General features: G+C 26.0%; 3 protein-coding genes across 3 annotated transcripts in view; all 3 read left to right on the top strand.

Moving 5' to 3' along the window:
• Nucleotides 1-11,093, top strand: part of LOC136084800 (proteasome subunit alpha type-3-like) — a 28,962-nt gene extending 17,869 nt beyond the window's left edge. The window contains exons 5-12 of the mRNA XM_065805771.1: nt 1,450-1,518; nt 4,118-4,191; nt 4,290-4,362; nt 7,360-7,425; nt 7,539-7,585; nt 10,197-10,264; nt 10,348-10,412; nt 10,928-11,093. Coding sequence (XP_065661843.1) covers nt 1,450-1,518; nt 4,118-4,191; nt 4,290-4,362; nt 7,360-7,425; nt 7,539-7,585; nt 10,197-10,264; nt 10,348-10,412; nt 10,928-10,969 — 504 coding nt within the window. The 3' untranslated portion in view covers nt 10,970-11,093. The remainder of the gene's footprint in view (nt 1-1,449; nt 1,519-4,117; nt 4,192-4,289; nt 4,363-7,359; nt 7,426-7,538; nt 7,586-10,196; nt 10,265-10,347; nt 10,413-10,927) is intronic.
• An 8,792-nt stretch (nt 11,094-19,885) lies between these two features.
• Nucleotides 19,886-21,595, top strand: LOC136085486 (uncharacterized). The gene is made up of 5 exons (XM_065806797.1): nt 19,886-20,010; nt 20,254-20,406; nt 20,689-20,866; nt 20,966-21,259; nt 21,302-21,595. The coding sequence occupies exons 1-5, from the start codon at nt 19,886-19,888 to the stop codon at nt 21,593-21,595; spliced, it is 1,044 nt and encodes a 347-aa protein (XP_065662869.1).
• A 13-nt stretch (nt 21,596-21,608) lies between these two features.
• LOC136085485 (uncharacterized) lies at nt 21,609-22,837 on the top strand. The gene is made up of 3 exons (XM_065806796.1): nt 21,609-21,960; nt 22,100-22,279; nt 22,422-22,837. The coding sequence occupies exons 1-3, from the start codon at nt 21,609-21,611 to the stop codon at nt 22,835-22,837; spliced, it is 948 nt and encodes a 315-aa protein (XP_065662868.1).
• Nucleotides 22,838-23,796: the final 959 nt, after the last annotated feature.

Genomic DNA, 23,796 nt, shown 5'->3' with positions numbered 1-23,796 from the left:
TTGAAAAACCAACTATTAAATGCTTCTTGAATGTTCTTGAACATGCAACATAAAGTTGACCAACATAAAGTGTATCTAAAAAAACCGTGTTGAGAAACGCAGTTTTTTTTAGACTTGCAATAACTTTTTCAAATGTTTGACCTTGGCTTTTACTTTCATTGAATATGCCAATAAAACTGACAGGAAACTGACAATGAACAAAAATTAAATTAGAATCTTATGGCGCTACCTGAACTCGAACAATAAATACCCTTTTACCACCAGAAACAACTACGCAATCTTTCATTCTAGTGCTATTTCATAACCCAGGTTTGTGATCTAAATTTCTGAGTAGCATAGTTACACAACCAATTTCAACTTTGTTTTGGGATTTTCACAAATAAAATATTTTTTTTTGTACTTCAACGTGGTTTTATTGTACTTCAATTTGGTTTTGCTTTTATTTTTAAATACTGGTTATCATTTTTTTTGTTATTCTATTTCTAACATTAACTGGTTTTATTTAAAAAAATTTCATAATTATATATCATTGCTATCATTTTTACAATGCCATCTAAAAAATAATAAACAATTGCACAATAAACCTAAAACAATATTTTAATAAAATAATATTTTAGATTAGAATATATTTAAAATCAAACTTTAAGTCTGACAGCAATTTCCATTGTTTTCCAGAACTATATCTTTATGTATTCAAATAGCATATTTTTTAAAAATAATTAATATTAGATAAATTTTTTTATTTTTACAAAGATAGATTTAGTAAAAAAACTTTTTAGATAAGTAACTTTTTTTTATCATTTTAAAAATTATTTGACCACATAAAAAGGTCAAATAACAAACTTGACATTTCAATTCTATGGTTACATAGCAATTAAATATGATAGTTAGCGAAACAAGCAATAATTACATTTAAAACTAACTAGCGAGCAATTTTTTTTTTAATACTTAAAAATCATAATTTCTTTTGAATTAATAATTTCAGAATCATATTTTCTTATCTGAAAGTTGTGATCTTAATTTGATTTCTTTAATTTTTTACAATCGTAAATTAATTATGAATTAATTTACAAGTTAATGAACGATCTGACTTAATAATAAACATTTTTTTAAATTATTTTAGAGGCCAACGCTAGATAATGTTTGCATTTTGTTATGCAAAATACTAATATACTAGCGCTTAAAGTTAAACAATTTAAATCACATAATGAAGAAAAAAAATTTTTTTTAAAGGATAAACTAACTGAATGAAAAATTATTTGCTTGTCATTTATAAAGAATAATAAAATAGTTTTTTTAAAAAAAGCCTTTATAAGATAAAAACCTAAAGACCCATGGGTGATTTCCATGGGTGATTCCTGCATAGCCTCAGGGCCAGCGTGCCACTGATTTTATTTAATTTATTTGATGTTTTATAGAAATACTAATGTTTTATTTTTTTAATTTAAGATTGTTGGTATTGCACGCAATGAAGCAGCATATTATCGCTCAATTTATGGTTCTCCAATACCATTAAAGGTCATATTTTATACAATATATTACTGTATAAGAGATAGTGTGTAGGGTGTATATAAGAGATACAGTGTGTAAGGTGTATAGTAGAACATTTTAACAAAATGTTGATATTAAAACATAAAAGTTCAACTTTTTTCTCTGCGCAGTGGTGTTTATCAAGTGTTGGTATTTAAACAAATTTTTAAGTTATTTTGATATTGCTGGACATAATGAATTGGGCTCAGTCTTATAAGTTATTTACTGCACTTTATTTATAGAGAATTTTTAGCATTTAAATAATTAAATTTTTAGCATTTAAATGAATAAATAATATTTAAAGTAGTTGTAAAGAATAAATGAAGTTCAATGACAATTACAATAGATTGCTAATCAAATGTTTTATGTTATTTGGATATTTAACTTTTAAATATGAGTATTTTATGAAATATGAAATTTTTGGCTTGATAACAAATAATTTAAAAAGGGATATTTGACAGAAATGTGCTTTAAAAAAAGCTGAAAATTATATGGTTTTTATTATAACTTTTACATACAATAAAAATTGAAATATGAAACAGTTTAAATCATACAAAATAGTATAATAAAAACAGAATAAGTTAATCAGAGTTCTTTAAATTACACCCTCTCAAGATTTAAGTGGGAATAGGAAAGTCGAAGTTAAGAAATGTAAGATATTATTTTGAAGGCATTATATGTAATCAAAAACTTATAAGATGTAGTTATAAAATTCATATTTAAATATATTTGGAAAATATTTGGAAATATAATTTTTAAAATAGATAAGAAAAATATCAAATGCAGTAAAAACTTTGCTTAAAATCTGTTGTATGACTTTAAGCTTGAAGAATAATCAGAAAATTATCTGAAAATTTTTATTATAAGTAAACAATCCACAGATTTTTAAAAAGTTTTTTAATTTCATATGGAGTGATACATGGAAGCAAGAAATGTAAAATGTAGCTTACCATAGCTAAATGCAAAGTTATTCATATTGCGCAATGTGTAGAGCCAGTCATAACATTTAAAGGTAAACTTTTTGAAGTTGTAAACTTACAAAAATACATTTGCATTAACTTCAAAACAAGACTCAAATTTGACATATGTTTGTCCCGTTTATATAACAAAATTGCACCTAACAAATATATTTTTATTTTAGTCTGAATACTTGATGGATGATCTCAATCTATGGCTATATCAGCTCACTATGCTTATTGCTTTTAGCTAGCCTATTATATTACCCACATTAGTATTGTTCTTATTTCTACCAATAATGCTAAATCTAAGATTTTCAAAACTATTTACTAAGAGCAGCTAGTATTATTACTCATGATTCAACCTACTATGGTATCCTTCCATGATATCAATCACACTTAGTTTACACAAGAAAAATTATTTACATTCCGCTATCAAGTTTAACAACCAATCTGTAATCTCAATAATGTATTTAAACACATCTATAAAAATTATCTTCCACCTACTAATGGCGCTCAAAAACCTGGTGCTAACATGTTTTTTGTAGGCCATTATGCTAAATTTGTAAATTTTTATTTATTTTTTAAGTTTTAGATATTTAAAATACTTTTGAAAGGTGCAGATACCCCATAAAATATTTTTAAATTTTCATTTTTAAGCACTTGTAAGTTTTATCTTTTTAAAAATTTTTTTAGTAACTTAAGTTCAAAAAGTTTGCTTAAATAAGCTAGATTAAATAAGCTCGCTTAAATAAGCTAGATTAAATAAGCTCGCTTAAATAAGCTTGCTTAAATAAGCTTGCTTAAATAAGCTTGCTTAAATAAGCTTGCTTAAATAAGCTTGCTTAAATAAGCTTGCTTAAATAAGCTTGCTTAAATAAGCTTGCTTAAATAAGCTTGCTTAAATAAGCTTGCTTAAATAAGCTTGCTTAAATAAGCTTGATTAAATAAATAAGCTTGCTTAAATAAGCTTGCTTAAATAAGCTTGCTTAAATTGCTTTAAAGTAACTTGCATAGAGGTAAAAGATTCTGTAGAATGAAAAAATGAAAAATGTAGAAAATAACTTTTTAAATCAAGATTAAAACTTAAAGTTTATTCATGTATACATTAACATAATAACAATATAAAACTATTAACAAATAAATAATGATGATAGTAATAGCAATCATTATGCTTGAGTCATACATTTTCATTTTTTTCTGTTAAAAATTCTATTTTTAAGTAAATTAAACTTTATACAATTCACATTGCAGTCTAAACTATTTAGCTTAATTAACAATTCACATTGCAGTCTAAACTATTTAGCTTAATTAACAATTCACATTGCAGTTTCAATTGTTAACTGAGAAAAACGGAAATGCATAATCTAAATTGGAATAGTCAAATTAGACTAAAATATTCTATTCTATACATGAGAAAGACCAGAATCATGAATATATGTTAACATATTCAGGCTGAGGCGTACTGAGACCAAACGATATACTGAGATTTAAAATATTTTTAATATATACCTTCTTTTTTTTTTTAGTGTTATTTAAAATATATTTTGTGTAAAATTAATATAATTATTTCCTTAATTAATGATACCTTGTTACTGATGTCATTTTTGATTTTTTTTTTTTTAAATCAGACTTTATCCGATAAAGTTGCAGGATACATTCATGTTTATACTTTATATAGTGCTTATCGTCCATTTGGATGCAGGTAATATATTTTTAAGTTGTGTATCAAATACATGTTTATGGTGTTAAAGTTGAAAGGATATTTTTTATATTTAACTTTTTATCTTAAAAATTCTTTAGTGTATTCCTAAGTTCATATGATAAAGTAGATGGACCAGAGTTATATATGATCGAACCCTCCGGTACATCTTATGTAAGTTATTTTAAAAAATTTTTTAATATTTAAATTTAAAAAAATATAATAATTTTAAATATAATAAAAACAATAAAACTGATTATATGAATTAAGTTTGTATCAATGATAAAATTACATTGAGTTTGACTATTGAAAAATTGTTTCATTAAAATCATATTTAAATGGCGAACATAAAAAGTAGATAGTACATATCTGTTTTTAAAATCAGTTTTATTGTATTTCTTTATATATATATATATATATATATATATATATATATATATTTGTATACACACACTCTTGCATGGTCAACTTTATATATATTTGTATACACACACTCTTGCATGGTAACTTTATATATATTTGTATACACACACTCTTGCATGGTCAACTTTATATATATTTATATACACACACTCTTGCATGGTCAACTTTAATTTTTACCTTAAAAGTAAACATGTTTTTAAAAAAAAAAAAATTGATATAGAAGACATAATTACATAATTGAGTAGTCAGAGACCTGTAGAGATCTGTGGTTCAATGTTACCTCTGGGCAAGTTTTATAACATCGGTAAGGAAGGAGGCATGAACTTCCTTTCAAATGCTCTTCTACACGGCTCTTTCAAAGTAAGCTTTATGGCTTCTTGTTATTTTTTAAAAATAATCACTTAAAGAGTTTTACTAAAACTTTTATAACTTTTAAAATACTTTTGTTCTGTAAAAAGATTAATAATGCCAACACAATACAATTTTGTATCTTATGATATTTAAAGAATTAATCAAAAGCTCCTTTGATTTTTAAATAAATGGGCAAATAATGAACAATTTTTCATAAGTTATTTCTAATTTTTTATAAGTTATTGTTACTTTTTATCAAAACAAATACGAAAAAAACAGATTAAATATCTTATATAATATATATCAAATATAAACATTGTTAGACACATAAATTTTAAAAAATTGCTTAAACTAAAAGTGATATGAAACAGGGGTTATTAAAGATTAGACATCAAAATCGCAAAATAATATTAGAGAAAATGTTCTAGCATTTTATGTTTTATATCGTTGCTTTAAAAACACAAACAAAAATTTACGTAAAAAACTAGAGAATATGACAAGTTTAAAAACATTTTGACATTTGCTAAAAAAAAAAAATATCTTTATGATTTTAATATGCATAAAAGTTTGAAATTTTAATAACTTATATCATCCATCAAAAATATTACTTTTGGCATTTAAAAAGAATAACTTATATAATATAAACGCATTAAAAACAGACTTTTTGAAAATGAAACACATGGGTGACATAAGCTTCAGAAAGATTAAACATTCATTGATAAATATTCTAAGTTTCAATAGTCCAGCACAAAGATAAGTCAGGCAATCTTAATTTTCCCAAGACAGGTTTTTCGTAAATACCACAAAAAACAATGATCACAAATCATTGGAAATATTTTAACAATATTTATTTTTATTTTGTGCAATGTAATTATTTATTTAACAAGGAAAGATAGATCTTTTATAATTTTTTTATTTGAAGATGAAAGAAAATTATGCAGAAATTTTTTTTTTTTGATAAACTTGTGACATCAAGCTTGTTTTTATATTGACTGAAACAGCCGTGTCTACATGGTAAGGATTTCTTTAAGCACCTAAAATAAAAAATAAAAAAAAGATCAGAAAAAGTTAAAAAACTTTTAAAGTTTTTTTTTTTTTAATTGATAGAATAGCTTAAAACAATAAAAAAATAATTAGCATTAAGGATTTGTAAAACAAGTCATTGTTGATCTATTTATTAGCTTACCAATTTTTTGCTAAATCTGATTAAAAAATCATTTCTCAAAAAAAAATCTGTGCTGGCAAGCAAAAAAACCCTGTCTAAACACTAAATAAATTGAAAAATATTTTGTATAGTTTAAAAAAGAGTTTATAAATAAACAAAAGAAACTTCTCTTTGTGAAAGTTAATGTTATATTATAACATCAAATGAAAGTTATTATTTTTTTATTATTACAACAATATAAATATTATAACTCTAGTTTTAAGATTACACATTATTTATAAGGGTTGTAATTTAGTTAAAGAATTAGGCTAATATTTTTTGTTAATATTATTGTTTTATATATTATTAAATTTGCATGGATTGACTGAATTATTTGAAGGTAATAAGTAGAATTGTGTGTACTACTTTCAAGGATTTTAGTTGTGGCAGGGTACAGCTAAAAACATATCAATTTAGTTGTGGCAGGGTACAGCTAAAAATGTATCAACTTTCTGTAATCTAAATCTAATCTAGTGTATTAAATCAACTTGTTTCTCCGCGCAGCGGCCTCGTTTGTCAAGGTTCGTGTTTCGGAGTTATAGAGTTGAGAGAGGGTTATAACCACAAGTAACCTCCTCATCTGTAGTGGCTTTCTAGGCCTTGGGGAGGTGAATTATATAAAAAAAAATCTAGATTATAAAATAAAAATATAAAGTGAATAAATAATAAATGTTGTAATAAACAAAAAACTAGTTCTAATTAATTGGTTGGGCAGAATAGGTCCTGAATCAGATAAAAATTATGGTTTAATAAAAATGTTTATTAAACCATAATTTGGTAATGCTGCAAAATTCTATTTGGTGTTTAGGTACAAAATCTCATTTATGTTTAAAGTTTATGTTAAAAAGGTGAGATTTAATGATGATGTAACAATCAAATAAAACCTAGACACAATTAAAATAAATCATTTAATTATCAACTGTGACTTTAAAATTGCATACAATTTTTTTTAAGTTAAAGTTAAATAAATATTTTACAAGCAGATGCCCTTCCTGGCATCAACCTGCTTTCCAAATTACTGTCTAAGGGTTCTGAGCTCCTCCTATCCACAATTAAATTTTGAGTTTTTATTTTTCTCATAAGTAATAGATAAGGCCTGAATAAGTATTAAATAAGACTAATAGACCATGGCTAAGGAATCTATTTTTTAAAATCTTTATAAATTTCATATTTTTCTATTATGTTGTCTCTAGGGTTACAGTGGATGTTCTGTTGGAAAAGCAAAGCAAAATGCCAAGACAGAAATAGAAAAACTCAAAGTTTGTTTTATAAAATTATTATTGTGCTATAGTTTAGAATTTTATTAAAGTACATATAAAAAAACATTTCTTTATTTAACTAAGTAGTTTTTAAACTATTATATAACATTTAGCTTGAAAATTTAACAATGAAAGAAGGTATAAAAGAAGTAGCTAAAATGTAAGTTTTTTATTTTTCTGTAAATTTTTGAAGTTTTTAAATCTGTGTGTGTGTGTGTGCGTGCGTGTGTGTGTGTGTGTGTGTGTGTGTGTGTGTGTGTGTGTGTGTGTGTGTGTGTGTGTGTGTGTGTGAATTAAAATCAAAGAAAGATGTGCTTTAAGATATGTGCTGGGGAAAATCTCTTGAGTTTCTCTTTATGTTCAGAAGGCATGAAATTTGATAGTCATATTAAAAAATGCAGTAAAATTAAAACTAATAGAACTGCAATTCCTAATGTTTTGGTTGATGAAGAAACATTTTATATTGGTTCATTACCTGCAGGCAAATTATTTATCAAGAAGAATCATTTTGCTATTACTTTTATTGAACACAAGTCCAAATTGGTTTATTTGAACTGACACTTTGTTTGTTGTGTTTAAAAAGGAGCTTTGATTTTGATGAATGTTATTTTTTAGATGTTATAGTTGGTCATGTATTTCAATAGTAAATATTACATTTCTTATAATTTTTTTTTTTAATAAGTTCCATAACGTTACACAATAAGAATCTGACGGTTTATTTGGTTAACAGTTTAGTTGGTTAACTTAGTATTGCTAAGGTATATAAAGTTTGACCATTCAATAAGGTATGGTGAAACTAGACTTTGGTGTTTTAAATAACCAGAAAGTAAAATTTAAAGAAAAACCAAGTCTAATCCATGTTAAAAACATAGTTTGTCAATCGATTTTGACTTAAGATCAGGGTTTAAATTCTGGTATAAAATATGAAGGAGTTGAAAACATTTCTTCAGGTAACTTCAGATTTATAGTTAAGATAATAATATTTCACGTTTTCACACTCTTTTCCAGGATTTAAAGAATGTCAATTTTTTTTTCTCGTCCCGTAAATGAGTTAAAATTTTTATGTTTTTTTCAAAATTTTCCAAATAAAAAAGATCATTTTTCAATTAGTCTTTATTGTTAGGTTTTTACTTCAAGTTTTTATAGCTATCGTGGCATACTTCTGATATTTTTTTGTCATTGTTTTTTGCGGATAACAACAGCTAAATTCTCATATCTCTTTTAGTAATATGGTTGTTTGCAGCCTTGTTGGAAGTGAAGATGTTTTTTTTTAAATATATCAAGCTTTTGCATTTAGATTTTTTAGGTAATTAATCTTATGGTGTTTTGAATAAAAATAAGCTACTCGGTGTAGTTAAGGCAATTTACAAGTTGTTCGAATTATTTAATTTGAAATTAGCATGATTTTATCAGCGTATTATGTCCAAACAAGAGCTTTAGATGTTATAAGTTTTTTTGCTTCAGGTTTTTTTTAATATTTAAAGAAACTTTCCTTTTTTTTATAGAATTTTTTAAACCTTTTTACTACCCCTAATAATGAATCTAAAGAACACCATTTTGGAGTCTTTATATCACTTTCGTTTATGAATTTAACATGTGACTTAACATGATTTAACATGAATTTAACATGTGACATTATGAATTTAACATTTAACATTATGAATTTAACAAAGTTATCATGAATTTAGTTAAAATCTTTTAAAAAAGTGCTTTAACCCACTATAGATTCTAGTTCGAATTGGTTCTGATGTATATTAACTATATATAGTTGTCAAAACACAATATTTCTATCAATTTTCACAAAAAATACTTGAATTCCGACAAAGAAAGAGCTTATAACTAAGGGAAATTGCCAATAAACGATCAGAACAGATCATATTATTAAACTATGATGCTCATTTTACCTAAAAAACGTGTTTATTTAAAATTTTATTCAAATTTGGACGAGTGATTGTGATTTTAAAAAGATTTTTTTAAAAAAAAAAAAAAAGAATCTTCGGTCTGGGTTTTTTCGCTACAAACATTTATATTTTATGATACCGCAAAATTTATCATTTTAATTTTTTTCGTCTTTTCATAATTCACAGACCTGATCATTTAACGGAAATATGTCGTAGTCAACAAAATATCATTCAGACGCTATAATATGAAATTTGCTAAATTGAATTAGGGAAATTTGCTCAATTGAATTAGGGAAACTTTTATTACTTAAGTTTTACATACAAAAAAAACATTTAAGAACAAAAATTAATACAGTCATTTTTTAAAACATTTGCAGCATTTTTTTAAAATAATGTTTATAATAAAAAAGATTTTAAGTTTTAAAATCTTTATAAATTTCTAGTTCTTTTGAGACCAAGGTTGATATACTTTTAGAATAAAAATTTTTAGCAAGTAATCAAAGGTCATTGTGCCTTATTGTTTTTTTATTTTATTATTTACTATTTAGCATACACATTGTTTTATATTTAGCATACACATTGTTTTATATTTAGCATACACATTGTTTTATATTTAGCATACACATTGTTTTATATTTAGCATACACATTGTTTTATATTTAGCATACACATTGTTTTATATTTAGCATACACATTGTTTTATATTTAGCATACACATTGTTTTATATTTAGCATACACATTGTTTTATATTTAGCATACACATTGTTTTATATTTAGCATACACATTGTTTTATATTTAGCATACACATTGTTTTATATTTAGCATACACATTGTTTTATATTTAGCATACACATTGTTTTATATTTAGCATACACATTGTTCATGACGAAGTCAAAGATAAGCATTTTGAGCTTGAACTTAGTTGGGTAGGAGAAGGTGACAAAATTTCCAAGTTTTTCTATTTTGTTTCTTATAGTATTGTTTTTAAACCAACGTTGATTCTGGCGTTTATTTTACAGGTACAAATGGCATTCATCAGATGGTTCCAAAAGAATTAGCTAATGATGCTGAGGAACATGCTAAGGTTATAAGCTTCATGTTTAATAACTAGATATTTCTACAGAATTGAGAAGATTCATACTGAAATAATTTCTTGTTTAGTGGTTTTAATAAATCCGTAAAAAAAGTTTATTGTTTTACCAAATCATGTGCAAATAGGGTTGCCAGACGTCCGGCTTTTGCAACCCTATGTGCAAACGGTCAAATAACAAAATAATCCTTCGAAAAATGTAAAATATTTTCTTTATTTTTAACTATTTTAAATAGTAATTTTGATGCAGATTTCTGCACCGAAATAGTAACAATCTAAAACACACTTTAATATAAATCTATATCATAATTTAGATGTACTTTTTTGGAGTATAATTGTGCTCTGAAAAAGTACCTGCACAGAAACAGTACAGGTTTCTAAATCACCGGGGGGTTTTGCATTATATTATTGTGCATTTTGCTATTTTTAGTTGCGTTAAGTTATATAAATTTAGGTTTTTCTTTTATTTGTAGTTTGCATTTTACTTTTTTTTCTTCTGTGTTTTTTAGAAAGCGATTGAAGAAGATTCTGACTCTGATGATGATTTATAATAAGTTTTAATATGAGTTATGATGAAGCAGTTTACGAATGTTTTATTGTTCAACAATACTTTGAAAAAGTGATGGTGAAAATTTATGAAATATTTAAATATACTTGAACCCAAATTCAAAAACATTTAATGACTCTTATTTAACTCACACCTTTTTTTTTTCTTTTCTTAATACACCTACGGATTACCCTGAATGGATCTGGATCTTATATACTAATATACATTTATATAACCAGCCGTAGCGCAGTGGTTAGTGCGCTTGCCTCAGAAGCCAGAGATCCCTGGTTCAACGCCACCTCTTGGCAAGTTTTATATTAATGGTAAAGAAAGAGGCGTGAACTTTCTTTCAAATTCTCTTCCGCGGTCCTCTGTGACAAAACCGTAAATACTTCTTAGTGCACTTGAAATTAAATTTATATATATATATATATATATACATACATACATACATACATACATACATACAGCCGCGCCGGTTGGAATATATATTGGATCATGGCCTACTGTTATTATACGGCCTAATTTGTTGCATTTTCCGTAAAAAATTAAGAGGCCAGTTTTTTTACGGCAAATGTTTATTTTATTAAGATGGTCGAGGAATACTTGAGATTATCATCATGTAATTACATTATGCTATACAATATTTTTCGCTAACTGATTCCCTGTTTCAGTTTATTTCAATAACATATGAAATACTGAAATAGGCTTTCAAATAGCAATGTATCAAAATGCTACTAAATCAAACTTACATATTGCAAAGACTAATTACAACTCTTATGAGGAAATAAAAACAAAGGTTTGTAATTTTATATATATTAAGGATTTGAGAAAAAATCTTTTATTAGCATTAACTATCAGTTCTTTGTCTTTTTTTAAACTCTTTTACCAGATCTTTTCTTACAGAATCTGTAGTTTCTTTTTGTAAATTATTATAAAAAATATTAATAACAATTCGAGATCCATATTTAATTCCCCATTATTGGTGATTCTCGCATGTAAAATCAATACTGCTGTAATAAATCTTAAAAATTTGTTCTGCAAAACTTTTAATTGATAAAGAATAACTGCAATGTTTGATTAGAATAGGAGAAATAATATCTAGAATACTAAAAAGATGACAAATAAAATCAGACAAGGATTGACTTGGACATTTAAGTCCACCTCTGGGTAATATTTTCAGATATTCGTTATTAAAAACATCTTGGTCTGTAGGAACCATTTTTTGACCACAAGATAGACATTTAAATCTTTTTTTTATTTTTTTAGCAATGTAGCCTGCTATAGTAACAGCAACTTCCATGCTATCTTCAGAAAGCTGACACTCTAATATCTCTGAAGACAACAATGCAATATCTTGCATAATGTTTTCTAATGTAGAGTATTTAAATGTTTGATAAATATTTTCATCCCAGAAATTAATATCTTCCTTTAGAAGACTTCTTACTGCTAAAATCTTTTTACTGTTGCAAACTTCTAAAAGACTTACAAGAAATCGACCACCTTTCATTTGTCTATACTTACTAAAGCGTAGTTTCAATAGATCAATTTGTAACCTGGAAGTAAGAACAAATGTATAGCTTTCTTCAAGCAAATCATCAATAAGAGATGCAGTTGCACGTAATGTTGTGATAAGAGCATGAGAAGTTTGTTTGGTTAAAGTAAAATATTCACATGTTGACCAAATTTCAATCCAATTTGCTATTTCTCTATAAAATGTGGGTTTTTTATCTCCTTTTACAGCAGCATTGCCGAGCTGATTGGATGTATTAAACATCTGCTTTGAATTAAGTGTGATAAATAACTTATGAAACAATGATAAAAATTGTTCTGCATCATTTCTTTCAGGAAAATAACTTAGTATCGCAGCTGTAGTTTTTTCATCAAAAATTGCTAATGCAAGGTTAACATCTTGTTTACTGTTTCCAGGATGAGTGATCTGATAATTAATTTTCCTCGCTTTTTTCAAGTTTCCATTTAATAATTGGTCTTTTTCATAGAATAAAACCAGCTGGAACTTCAACTTTGTCTCTGAAGAAATCAAACGAAAAAGAAGGAAAAACAATTTTTTTTTCATTCAACAAGTTATTCCTAACATTTTTTATTAAATGGATTATATTATATAATAGATATGTTTTTAAAACTCCATTATAAGCTGGATGATAAATAAATAGTTTTCCATCTCCAGTATATGATTTATGTAACTCTGAAAATGCATTAACATTGGTAGAATGATTATCTTTAACAATAGCTCTTACTTTAAAACCTGATTGGTGCAATGAGGTAATGCACTCATCAATTTCTTTTTTCAACCATGATCCTGTTGTGCAAACTTCAGGTGATGATCTCACAACATAAGGAAGAGCTTTTTGAAGCCCTACAATTATAAAAACAACAACACCTTTATAAAGATTACTTTCTGATTCTTCACCAATATTTGATATTGGGCAGATTTCTGAAAATACATTTCATCCACAAAAAGCACACAACCACTTGATACACAATGTTTTTGTAACAAAACTGTTATAGCTTTATACGCATTTATATCACCACTTTGGATTTTTCTAAGTAAACTAAAAGATGGTAAAGGTAGTTGTTCTAACAATAACTTATAAGACTGTGCTGAAGTGTGACTTAAAATTAGCGCATAACGTATAATGGATGCAGAATATGGAGGTCTGCCTTAAGGAGAATAGTATGTAATTTCTCTTATTTCATTAAACTCTGTCAAAATTGAATTCATATCATTGGCTTTATTTCTAATATAGACAGGAAAATTTTCTAACATACTACAGTTTGTTAATTTGCAACTATGAAACCACTACGAAACCATTCAAGTAAAGAAATATGATAGCCTTTATATGACAATGAAACATAAAGATCTTTATTTACAGTTATTGACTCAAAAATAGTTGGTATGCCTGATTTTTCATCAAAACATAGTTTATAATAAACAACACTATCATGAATTTTTTTAAATGTAAAGCCTGGCGGAGAATGTTGTTCTGTCAAATAATCACGATCAATTATTTTATCAACACTTTGAAAATCTTAAAACTCATCTTTTTCTAAATATCTCAAAGTTGGTTCTTTTCGGGGCAACTTTAGAACTCTTAGAGTCGACAACCCACTTATTTCATTGGTTTGAATAGCTGGAACTGGAAGAAGATTCCATTTCAAGGTGCATCTTTTTCCGTAATTAATAAATTTTTCATCAATATGATTCACACAAATAGCTGAATATTTTGATGGAGCTCAATCTTTTCTATTAACAAAGTATATCCATCGTTCTCGCAAATTAATTTCTTCAGGAAAATGAAATGTTGACTTTTTTGGACCATTAGAGTAACCAGTTTTACAGTTTGTAACAACACATTTATTAACCATTTTATTACTAAAACATATTAAAAAAATGTAACACAGTTATTTTTAAATATAAAGTTCACTTACATTAATTATTGGAATTACTCCACTTAAATAACATCGCATAAAAAAGCAGTTCGACTATATACAGTAATAATAATAATAGACTATTTTGTGTGTCTATTTCATTATTCCACTCTCTAATGGAATATAATGAAACAGGCAATCAGTCAGAATACATTCGCATAATCAGTTCAGATTATATTACATATTAAATGGCTATAAAAGCATAAACCAATGCATGCAAGCAAATATTTATATAGTAATTGTTACAATATTATAATTCAATATTTTATTCAACACCTTTGTATAATATTCATTGGTAAATGTATTGTTATCGTTGTTGTTGTTAATAAACCCTTTCATACATAATTTAAAATTTAGAAATAAGTCGTAAAAAAACTGGTCTCTTAATTTTTTACGGAAAATGCAACAAATCAGGCCGTATAATAACAGTAGGCCATGATTGGATATATCATTATATGTAAATGGTTGGAAACTGTAAAGTTTGCGAGATCTTGAAAAAATTTTTAACTAGGTTTCAAAAGTTTTTTATTTTTTGAAGGCGTTTAGAACAAAATAATTTAAAATAGTTGGAGAAAAAAGATGAAACATCTAAAATTTGTTTAACCATACCATACCATAAATTTGAGCACGAATGAAATTTTATCACAATTTTTTTTTTGCCTAATGGCTTCTGCAGTAACCTGATAAAACCTCCAAGTTATGGTAAATAAAAAAAAAACTTTGGTGTTATATTTAGAACAGGTGTCTATGTGTTTTTAACAAATGTGTTTTAAAAACCTACAATCATGTTGAGTTTTGCATAAATTAGGACTGACAATTTCATTTAACTGGTTACACTTCTAAGCGATATTTTTAACAGTCAACATTACGTTATTTATTTTTAGTATAGAATCCCAAATTTTTCTATTAACAGACTCATTCTATTTTGTTTTGTAGAAAAAGCATGTTTAACTTTGTATACGGTTTCTGTGAATGTAAGTGCCCGTGCTTTTGGTTTTGCGTAAATTTTAAGCTTGGTTGAAAGTTTAATTTCAAAAGTTCTGATTAGAAATTTTTGGAGAAAGCATACGGATCTCGAAAGAAAAATTGAAAAATGAATTTATCTCAAACTTTGTCAGACCGAAATGAAAAATCATTATTAATCTTGAAAATGATTCGTCAAAACAGGGCTTCGATGGTTTCGAGATAAATTCCTTATTTCGAGACTATTATCCAAATCAGAGATAAATCAAAAAAAAAAAAAAATTTTTCTTATTAAAGTTATTTGACGATGACTCTTTAAAAAAATAATTGGAAGTTTACATTTAAGTTTTCACTTTTATCTTTTTTTTTTTATTTCGAAACGGTTAGGTGGCTTAAAAGATTACAACACCAATAAAAAAAAAAAGTTATGCTATTCCTGTAACTTTTTCAGTTTGAGAATATTTTTGTGGTGATGAGATGACATTAAAATTAATCTTGTGAAAAAAAAGAGTTCGAGCTTCAATAACTACACTTTGAGGAGGAGGGTTTATAAAGTTTGTACTTTTGCAAGAAGTTATACATATATATACATATATATATATATATATATATATATATATATATATATATATATATATATATATATATATATATATATATATATATATATATATATATACATATATATATATATATATATACATATATATATATATATATATATATATATATATTATTACCTGATATATCCACATATTCAGGTGAATATTTATTATATATTCACAAATAAATAAAATTAATTAAAATTTCACAAAAATTTTGAATAAAATTAGTTTAATAATTTCTAAATAAAATTAATTGAAATTCCACAATAATTAACTAAATAAAATTAAAAATATATATATATATTATTAATTAATTTATATAATTTATCTATCAATTATATAAAACTCTATTTAATATTATTAGATATAATTACTTGTAAATGCAAATCATCCGAAAAATCAACTAATATGAAAACATCTTATATGCTCTATATGCATTAAAATCATGTGTAATTCAATCATTATTATTATTTTATCACTAATATCTCCGAAAATGGTTACAACATCGCAAAAGTTACCACTCCATAACCGACGCTGTTTGCCTTCATAATTTTCAAAATAGTTAATTCCGCAAATTATTTGGAAATTTTGATCTACAAATTTTGTAGCAAACTTGCTATCAGGCAAAAATTGTCAAGACATTGTTCAAAGAAAATAAGAATAATTTCATTGTCGTGTGGTCCAGCAATTTACACGATTTAAACCCCATCAAAAACTGTTGGATAAAGTTGAAAGCAAAAGTTTCAAAACAGAATCCAATCTCACAAGCAAATCTAAAAAAAGCCATAACAAAAGTGTGGCGTCATAAAATATCGCCCAAGTCATTCTCTTGTTGTCTCGATGCGACAATAAAGAGAGACTAGACTGGGTGAATAAAAATGAGCAATTACTTTTACTTCGAGTTTTTGGAGTAATTGCTCAAATTACGTGAATAAAAATTTTGAGCAATTGCTTTTTTTTTTGCGGGAAAGCTTTTTGCTCATATAAGAGAAAAAGGCGTGAATAAATAAGCTTTAACTCATAAAACGACGAGCAAATGCTTCAAATTTTACGAGCACCTATAGTAGTCGCTTTTTGTTTTATTTTTTGATAATTGGACATTCATTTTATAATTAAACTACTTCATTTTATCATATATATATATATATATATATATATATATATATATATATATATATATATATATATATATATATATATATATATATATATATATATATATATATATATATATATATATATATATATAAATATATACATATATATATATATATAGTCAAAAAATAACCTAAAAACGGTCTAATTAAAAAATCAGTATCCAATTAATCTTATTGATAAATGTATAAACAACTATTTAAATAAAAAATGTTACATTTAACAATAACGAATCCCTTAATTACAAATATTTTAGATTGACATATATAGGTGATCGTTCTAAAAATATTCAAAACAAAATTAATGAAGTAACTAAAAAGTTATGTAAAAAAGATTTAATTATCAAATTATCGTTTCCTTCTTCTAAAATTAACCAATACTTTTCACTAAAAGACTTAGTTTCAAGAAATAGTAAATCAAACATTGTTTACAAATTTAATTGTGCTAACTGTAATGTTTGCTACATAGAATGAACTGTCCGAAACTTTTCACAACTCATTAATGAACATTTCAAGGAAGATAAAAAGTCTTACATTTTTATCATTTAATGAAAAATATTGAGTGTCAAAGTAAAGCCTTCTCTGATTGCTTTTCTATTTTGAATTCTGCTTAAAGCAATTACGAATTAGAAATAAAGGAAAGCTTGCATATAAAGTGACAAAGTTTAAATAAACAAGTTAAACTTGGAATTCTTGAACTATTTTGACTAATTATGACGTTGGTTTTATAAACTACTTATACCTATTATGTTTTTTTAAATTGAGTTTTGATACTGACGCATTTTGTTATTGTATTTTATTGGTCTTTTTAACCCTTTGTAATGAATTTTATAATAGATTTTTGTAATAAAGTAATTAATTTGTATTCTTTATAAAAACGGTTTTTCAATGATTTTTGTAAATTTTACTGATGATAAACTATGGAGTTCGAAACTAGGGTTAGGACTATTGTAATTGTAATGAAAACAATAACAGTAACAATAATTATTGTTATTGTATTAGCTTAATTTAGAAACAATAACAATACTTGTGATTTACAACTATTGTAATTCTGTAATACAATAACAATAAATATTGTATTGCGATTCATCTTTATAAAACAATGACAATATCTGAAAAAAAAAATGTATTGTAATGACCCATTACAATAACAATAAATATTGTATTGTAATTCGTCTTTGTAATACAATAACAATATATTGTGATTGTGATTAAAAAAATTATTTTAGTGTCAAAATTTAATAAATGTTTTAATAGTCCAGTTGCCGACTATATACCCTTGTACCCTTGAATAGGGTACAACTGATATTTAATGATTGATTCTATTTTACTGAAACATAATGGGAGGGGGAAAGGGTGCCAGAATAGTAAATTGGGCAACCTGAAATATTGAAAATCAAAGTTAACGGGATCAAAAAAAGGAAACCACCATTTTTCTGCAAATGAAAGGGATTCGGCAGACCTAAGACAGCGATTCAACATAAAATACATCCTAAGAAAGGTAAAATAAATAATAAAAATGAAGTGAATAGTTTTTTTTTAGTTTAAAAATCAAAGAATATTTTACAGGAATAAACTACAGAATGCTCATCAAATTAATAACAAGATAGGTGATGCGAAATCTATATATGTAAAATATAAAATTTGCAATATATTGCAAATCCGTAAATAAAAAATAGCAAAAATAATAGTAAGTTCGTCAGAGATGAATATAAATACGTTAAAATACGTTAGCTTTTCTACTTTAATGTTAAGTAATACACAACAATAGTTATTGTAATTGTTTTCATCAAAACAATACAATAATTATTGTAATTTTATTTCATTAAAACAATACAATAGTTCTCGAATTTTATTGTATTGTTAGAAATAAAACAATACAATACTTATTTGTAATTGTTTTTCATCACAGCAATACAATACCAAAATTAATTTTTTTTATTGTTTCGGTAATATTACAATACAATATTATTGTATTGTAATGTGTAATTGTATTTAATTTTTACAATTACAATTACAATAGTCCTAACCCTATTCGAAACATCTATAATGATTTATTTCAGAAAAAAATACAAAAAACAAGCTTTTATTTTTGATGTATTTAAACTTTATGTTATATGGCATCAAGACAAATTGGTGAGTTGTTTTTAGCAATACAGTCGAGTAACAATATTGTAGAGAACTTTATAATAAATGTAAAGGAAGTTTGTTCCCATCCAAAGGAAATCGTTATCAATGGGCTTTCGCAATTTAAAGAGGCTGAGGTTTTTAAATTAAGAGTCGAATTGTTTACAGAAATATTAGAGCGTTTTGACATGGAGCAATTCTCGTTGCTAAACATTATTCTAGACGCAGAAGACCCCGTGAAAAAAAATCTTAGAAAGTGGTATAAGATAATAACGTGTCTTGATGATATTTAAATGATGTCGATTACTTTAGCGGAAAATCATCTTCATAAGGACTTCAATAAATTGCTTTCTATCTCCAAACAAGTTAGTCCACAAATTTATCAATCATCGGATATAAATATGACATCGATTTTAAAAGAAATTATCGATCGTATTTAAGGGGTGGTTCGGAAGGGCAATAACCCCCCCCCTGGAATATGTGAAGGGGGCGCCAAAATTTTTACTAAATTAATATTAATTATTTTAAAATTTTTAAAATAAATAATATTAATTTAGTCAAAATTACATTAATACAATAACTTCATTATACACTTTGTTGGTTTAAAAAAAAATTAAGAAAATGAAGGATCACCAAGTGAAATTTGAGTCTGTTGTATTGTCTAAGAAAATAAGTAGTCAAGTATCACACAACAACACTAGAAATATTAATGATTTACATAAAGCAGGCTCAAGTGATGTTCCATTGTAAGTAATTTCATATGTTTTAAAATATTCCTTTATAATAATAAGTTACAATATTTATAAGTTATAATATTTATAAATAATGTTGGCATTTTATAATTGCTGACTGGAACCAACCTTGCATGAAAAATAAATTAAAATTCCAGTATTTTCAATTGTGCCTAATTGTTTTAAAAACTAGCCTGAGATCTATTAAAAGAATATGTTTTAGTATTTTATTAATTTAAATTTTTATTGTTGTTTTAGAAGTAACAATGAAGAAAATGAAGAGGCACTTAGTGAAATTGAGTCTGTTATATTGTCCAAGAAAACAAGTAGTCAAGTATCACTCAATAAGACTGGAAATATTAATCTGGATATCGATGTTTTACATAAACCAGATTCCAGTGATATTCCAGGGTGAGTAATTTCAAAATATTTTAAAATATTTCTTTATAATATATACAATTTGTATAAAAATGTTAGTTGATTATCTTTGTTGACTTGTGTAAATCTCCTGTGTAAAATTAGTAAAATTTAAAATTAAACCTGACCATTAAATGTTGTTTAAAAAAAAAAAATTATCAATTAAATAGATCATTAGAGAATAAATTACTTAAATTTGTAACATATAGCCATATAGGTATAGCAAATAGTGATTATTATTAATTATTGTTTTTTTTTAATTTGTGGTAATTTTAGTTCTGATCCAGGATTGTGGAATTTAGACGAGAAAACAAGAGATAATATTTGTAGAAATGGATTCAGCCAAAATATAAATGCAGATTTTACACATTACAAAAAAGAGTATCTCATTGTACATAAATCCGAAGGTCATCGGACTTTTAATAGGTACTTAAATAAAGATTGGTTTAAAACTGTATTAGTCAACGGAGAGACATGCCAACGAGATTATTTATCCTACTCAGAAACAAATGGATCAGTGTATTGTATACCTTGATATTTGTTTGAAAACCAGACTGTTTTTTCTAAAAAAGGATTCTCAAATTGGAAATATCCAGAAAAATTGATAAAACATGAAAACTCAGAAGGACATAAAATTTGTGTATACAAAATGAAACAACGGGCAACTGATTTAGGCCGAATAGACACTAAAATTACTCGTCAATTAAAAGTAGAGACAAATTATTGGATTAATGTGCTAGCTCGAGTATGTTCTGTAGTGAAGTCATCAGCTAGTCATGGATTACCATTTAGAGGAACTGATGAAAAGTATGGATCTTCTGTTGCTAATAGTGGTAATTTTATTATGGCAATGGAATTAGTTGCAGAATATGATCTTTTTTTGTGTTAGCATATAAGTAAATATCGGAATCCTGGTAAAGGAAACACATCATATTTATCTTTTTATACTGATGAGCAGTTCATAAGTATAATGTCAGAAAAAGTCCTAGAAACAATAATTAAAGAAGTCAAAGCGGCAACATACTTTTCAATTAGTATTGATTCAACCCCAGATATAACTCACATTGACCAACTTTCTTTTATTATAAGGTATGTATTACCAAATGGAGAACCAGTGGAACGTTTTATTGGGTTCATTGATGATGCTGGGCATAAGGCTGAGTCGTATACTGACGTCTTATGATAACGCCAAAAATATGTCTGGCATATATTCTGGTGTCCAAGCAAGAATTAAAGATGGTATTTCTTTAGCTGATTTTGTTCCCTGTTCCGCTCATTCGCTAAATCTCATTGGAATGTGTGCTGCTAGCTGTTGCGAAGAAGCAAACAATTTTTTTTCATTTATCGAAAACCTTTATGTTTATTTCTCATCTTCAACTTATCGCTGTAGCTTATTAAAAAAATACAATAATTCCACTCTTAAGAGTTTATCAGATACTCGTTGGTCTGCTCGAGATGATGCTTGCCATAGTTTGAAAACAAATTGGGCTGGCGTGAAAAAAGCATTATTAGATTTGAAACATGATAAATACAAAAACCACTTACAAGGTCAGAAGCTGAGGGACTACTTCGACAACTTAATAGACTAGAAACATCATTTATGACCGAGTTTTGGAATGATGTATTTTGGAATGATGGAATCATACATTTAATAAAACTAGTAAACTATTACAGTCTGTTCAAATAGATTTGAGTACTGTAGTAGAGTTATATAATTCATTAGTTGCTTTTGTTAAATCTGTACGAGAAATGTTTCAAACCTATGAAGACGCAGCAAAAGAAAAATTTATAGATTGTAATAAAATTCCGGAATTTGAAAATAAACAAAGAAAACGAAAAAAACATTTTAATGAATCCAATGATCCTGGTCATACATAGCCAAAACAATTTTAAAATTAATACATTTTATGTCATATGTGACAATTTAACAGTCGAACTCAACAAAAGAAAATCTGCTTATGACAGTTTAATATCTAAATACAGCTTTATTTTAAAAATATATGAACTAGACCCTTCAAAAATACGTGAAGATGCAAAAAAATTGAAAACTATCAACAAACAAGATCTAGATGAATCCTTTGAAAATGAATGTGTTCATTTTCAAAGTGTATTAAAATTAACCACCAACGCTCCTAAAACCCTATTAGATATAAGTAAATTTATAAAAGAAAAACAATTAATTACAATTTTTCCTTATGTTGATGTAGCTTTAAGAAAGTTCCTTTGTAATTTGGCCTCCAACTGTTCAACCGAAAGGTCTTTTTCTACACTCCGTAGAATAAAAAATTATTTAAGATCATCTATGTCTTCAGAAAGACTTAATAGTCTTGCAATTCTTAACATAGAAGCTACTCTTACAAAGAGCTTAAATTACTCAGATGTGACAAAAACATTTACGGCAAAGCAAGGAAGAAAAAAAAAATGAAGTAATGATTTTTTATATTATAATGTATTTGATAGGATGTTATATATTTTATGTTATTTTATATTCTATTAGTATATTACCTATATGATTCTGTTATTTTTTACCTAGCAAGAAAAAAAAACTGAAGTAGTTATTTTATATATTATAATGTATTTAATAATATGTTATATATTTTATGTTTATTTTATATTTTATTAGTATATTACCTATATTATTCTGTTATTTTTTACATTTTTAAATATATTAATAATATTTACCAGGCCACTGCATTAGCTTTTTTTTTATTTTTATTTTATTTAAATACTAAATACAGACACCACAACACCCTATAATTAGTATTAGTAGTATTACTTACCAACTAGTTTTAAATTTAATTATAAGCAAAGTGGTGGAGGGGCGCTAAAACTTTGTTGCCCACGGGCTAAATCTTAAATACGGCCCTGGGCATAACAATCGGAAAATAAAAATTCATGGCAGATTTGCATTTATTACAGGAAAAATACGACGCATTACAAAAAACAAATAGCGAAATTGTGAAAAATCAATGTGCGTCACAATCTATTAACGCAAGTAACTGTAAACCGCAAGAAGTTTTAAATCTACTGTTTCAAATTCAATAAATTATCATTCCACAAACCAAATAAATACTTTGCAAGATGTTCCCGTATGCTCCATTGCAGAGGATTCTAGTTTGAAAGTTGATTGTAGAAATAAAAGTAGAGATTCCTGCGCAACCATGGGTAAATTGCTAAAGCCTGAACCGCAAAAAGAAAACGAATTTATAGCAGACTATCAAGATTTCAAAGCGATAGAAAAAAATAATAGAGTTATAAATAGCCAAATAGATAAGCAGAGGATAAAACCCATCTTTAGAAATAAAGTCGTTAACAACAGAAACTTTATTGCAGGGCAACGTATTATTCGAGAGTCTTATATATTTGTAGGATGCGTTTGTAATT

Source organism: Hydra vulgaris, chromosome 09, assembly GCF_038396675.1.
Source record: "Hydra vulgaris chromosome 09, alternate assembly HydraT2T_AEP".
NCBI lineage: Eukaryota > Metazoa > Cnidaria > Hydrozoa > Anthoathecata > Hydridae > Hydra > Hydra vulgaris.
This window is presented reverse-complemented; position numbering and strand designations above follow the sequence as displayed.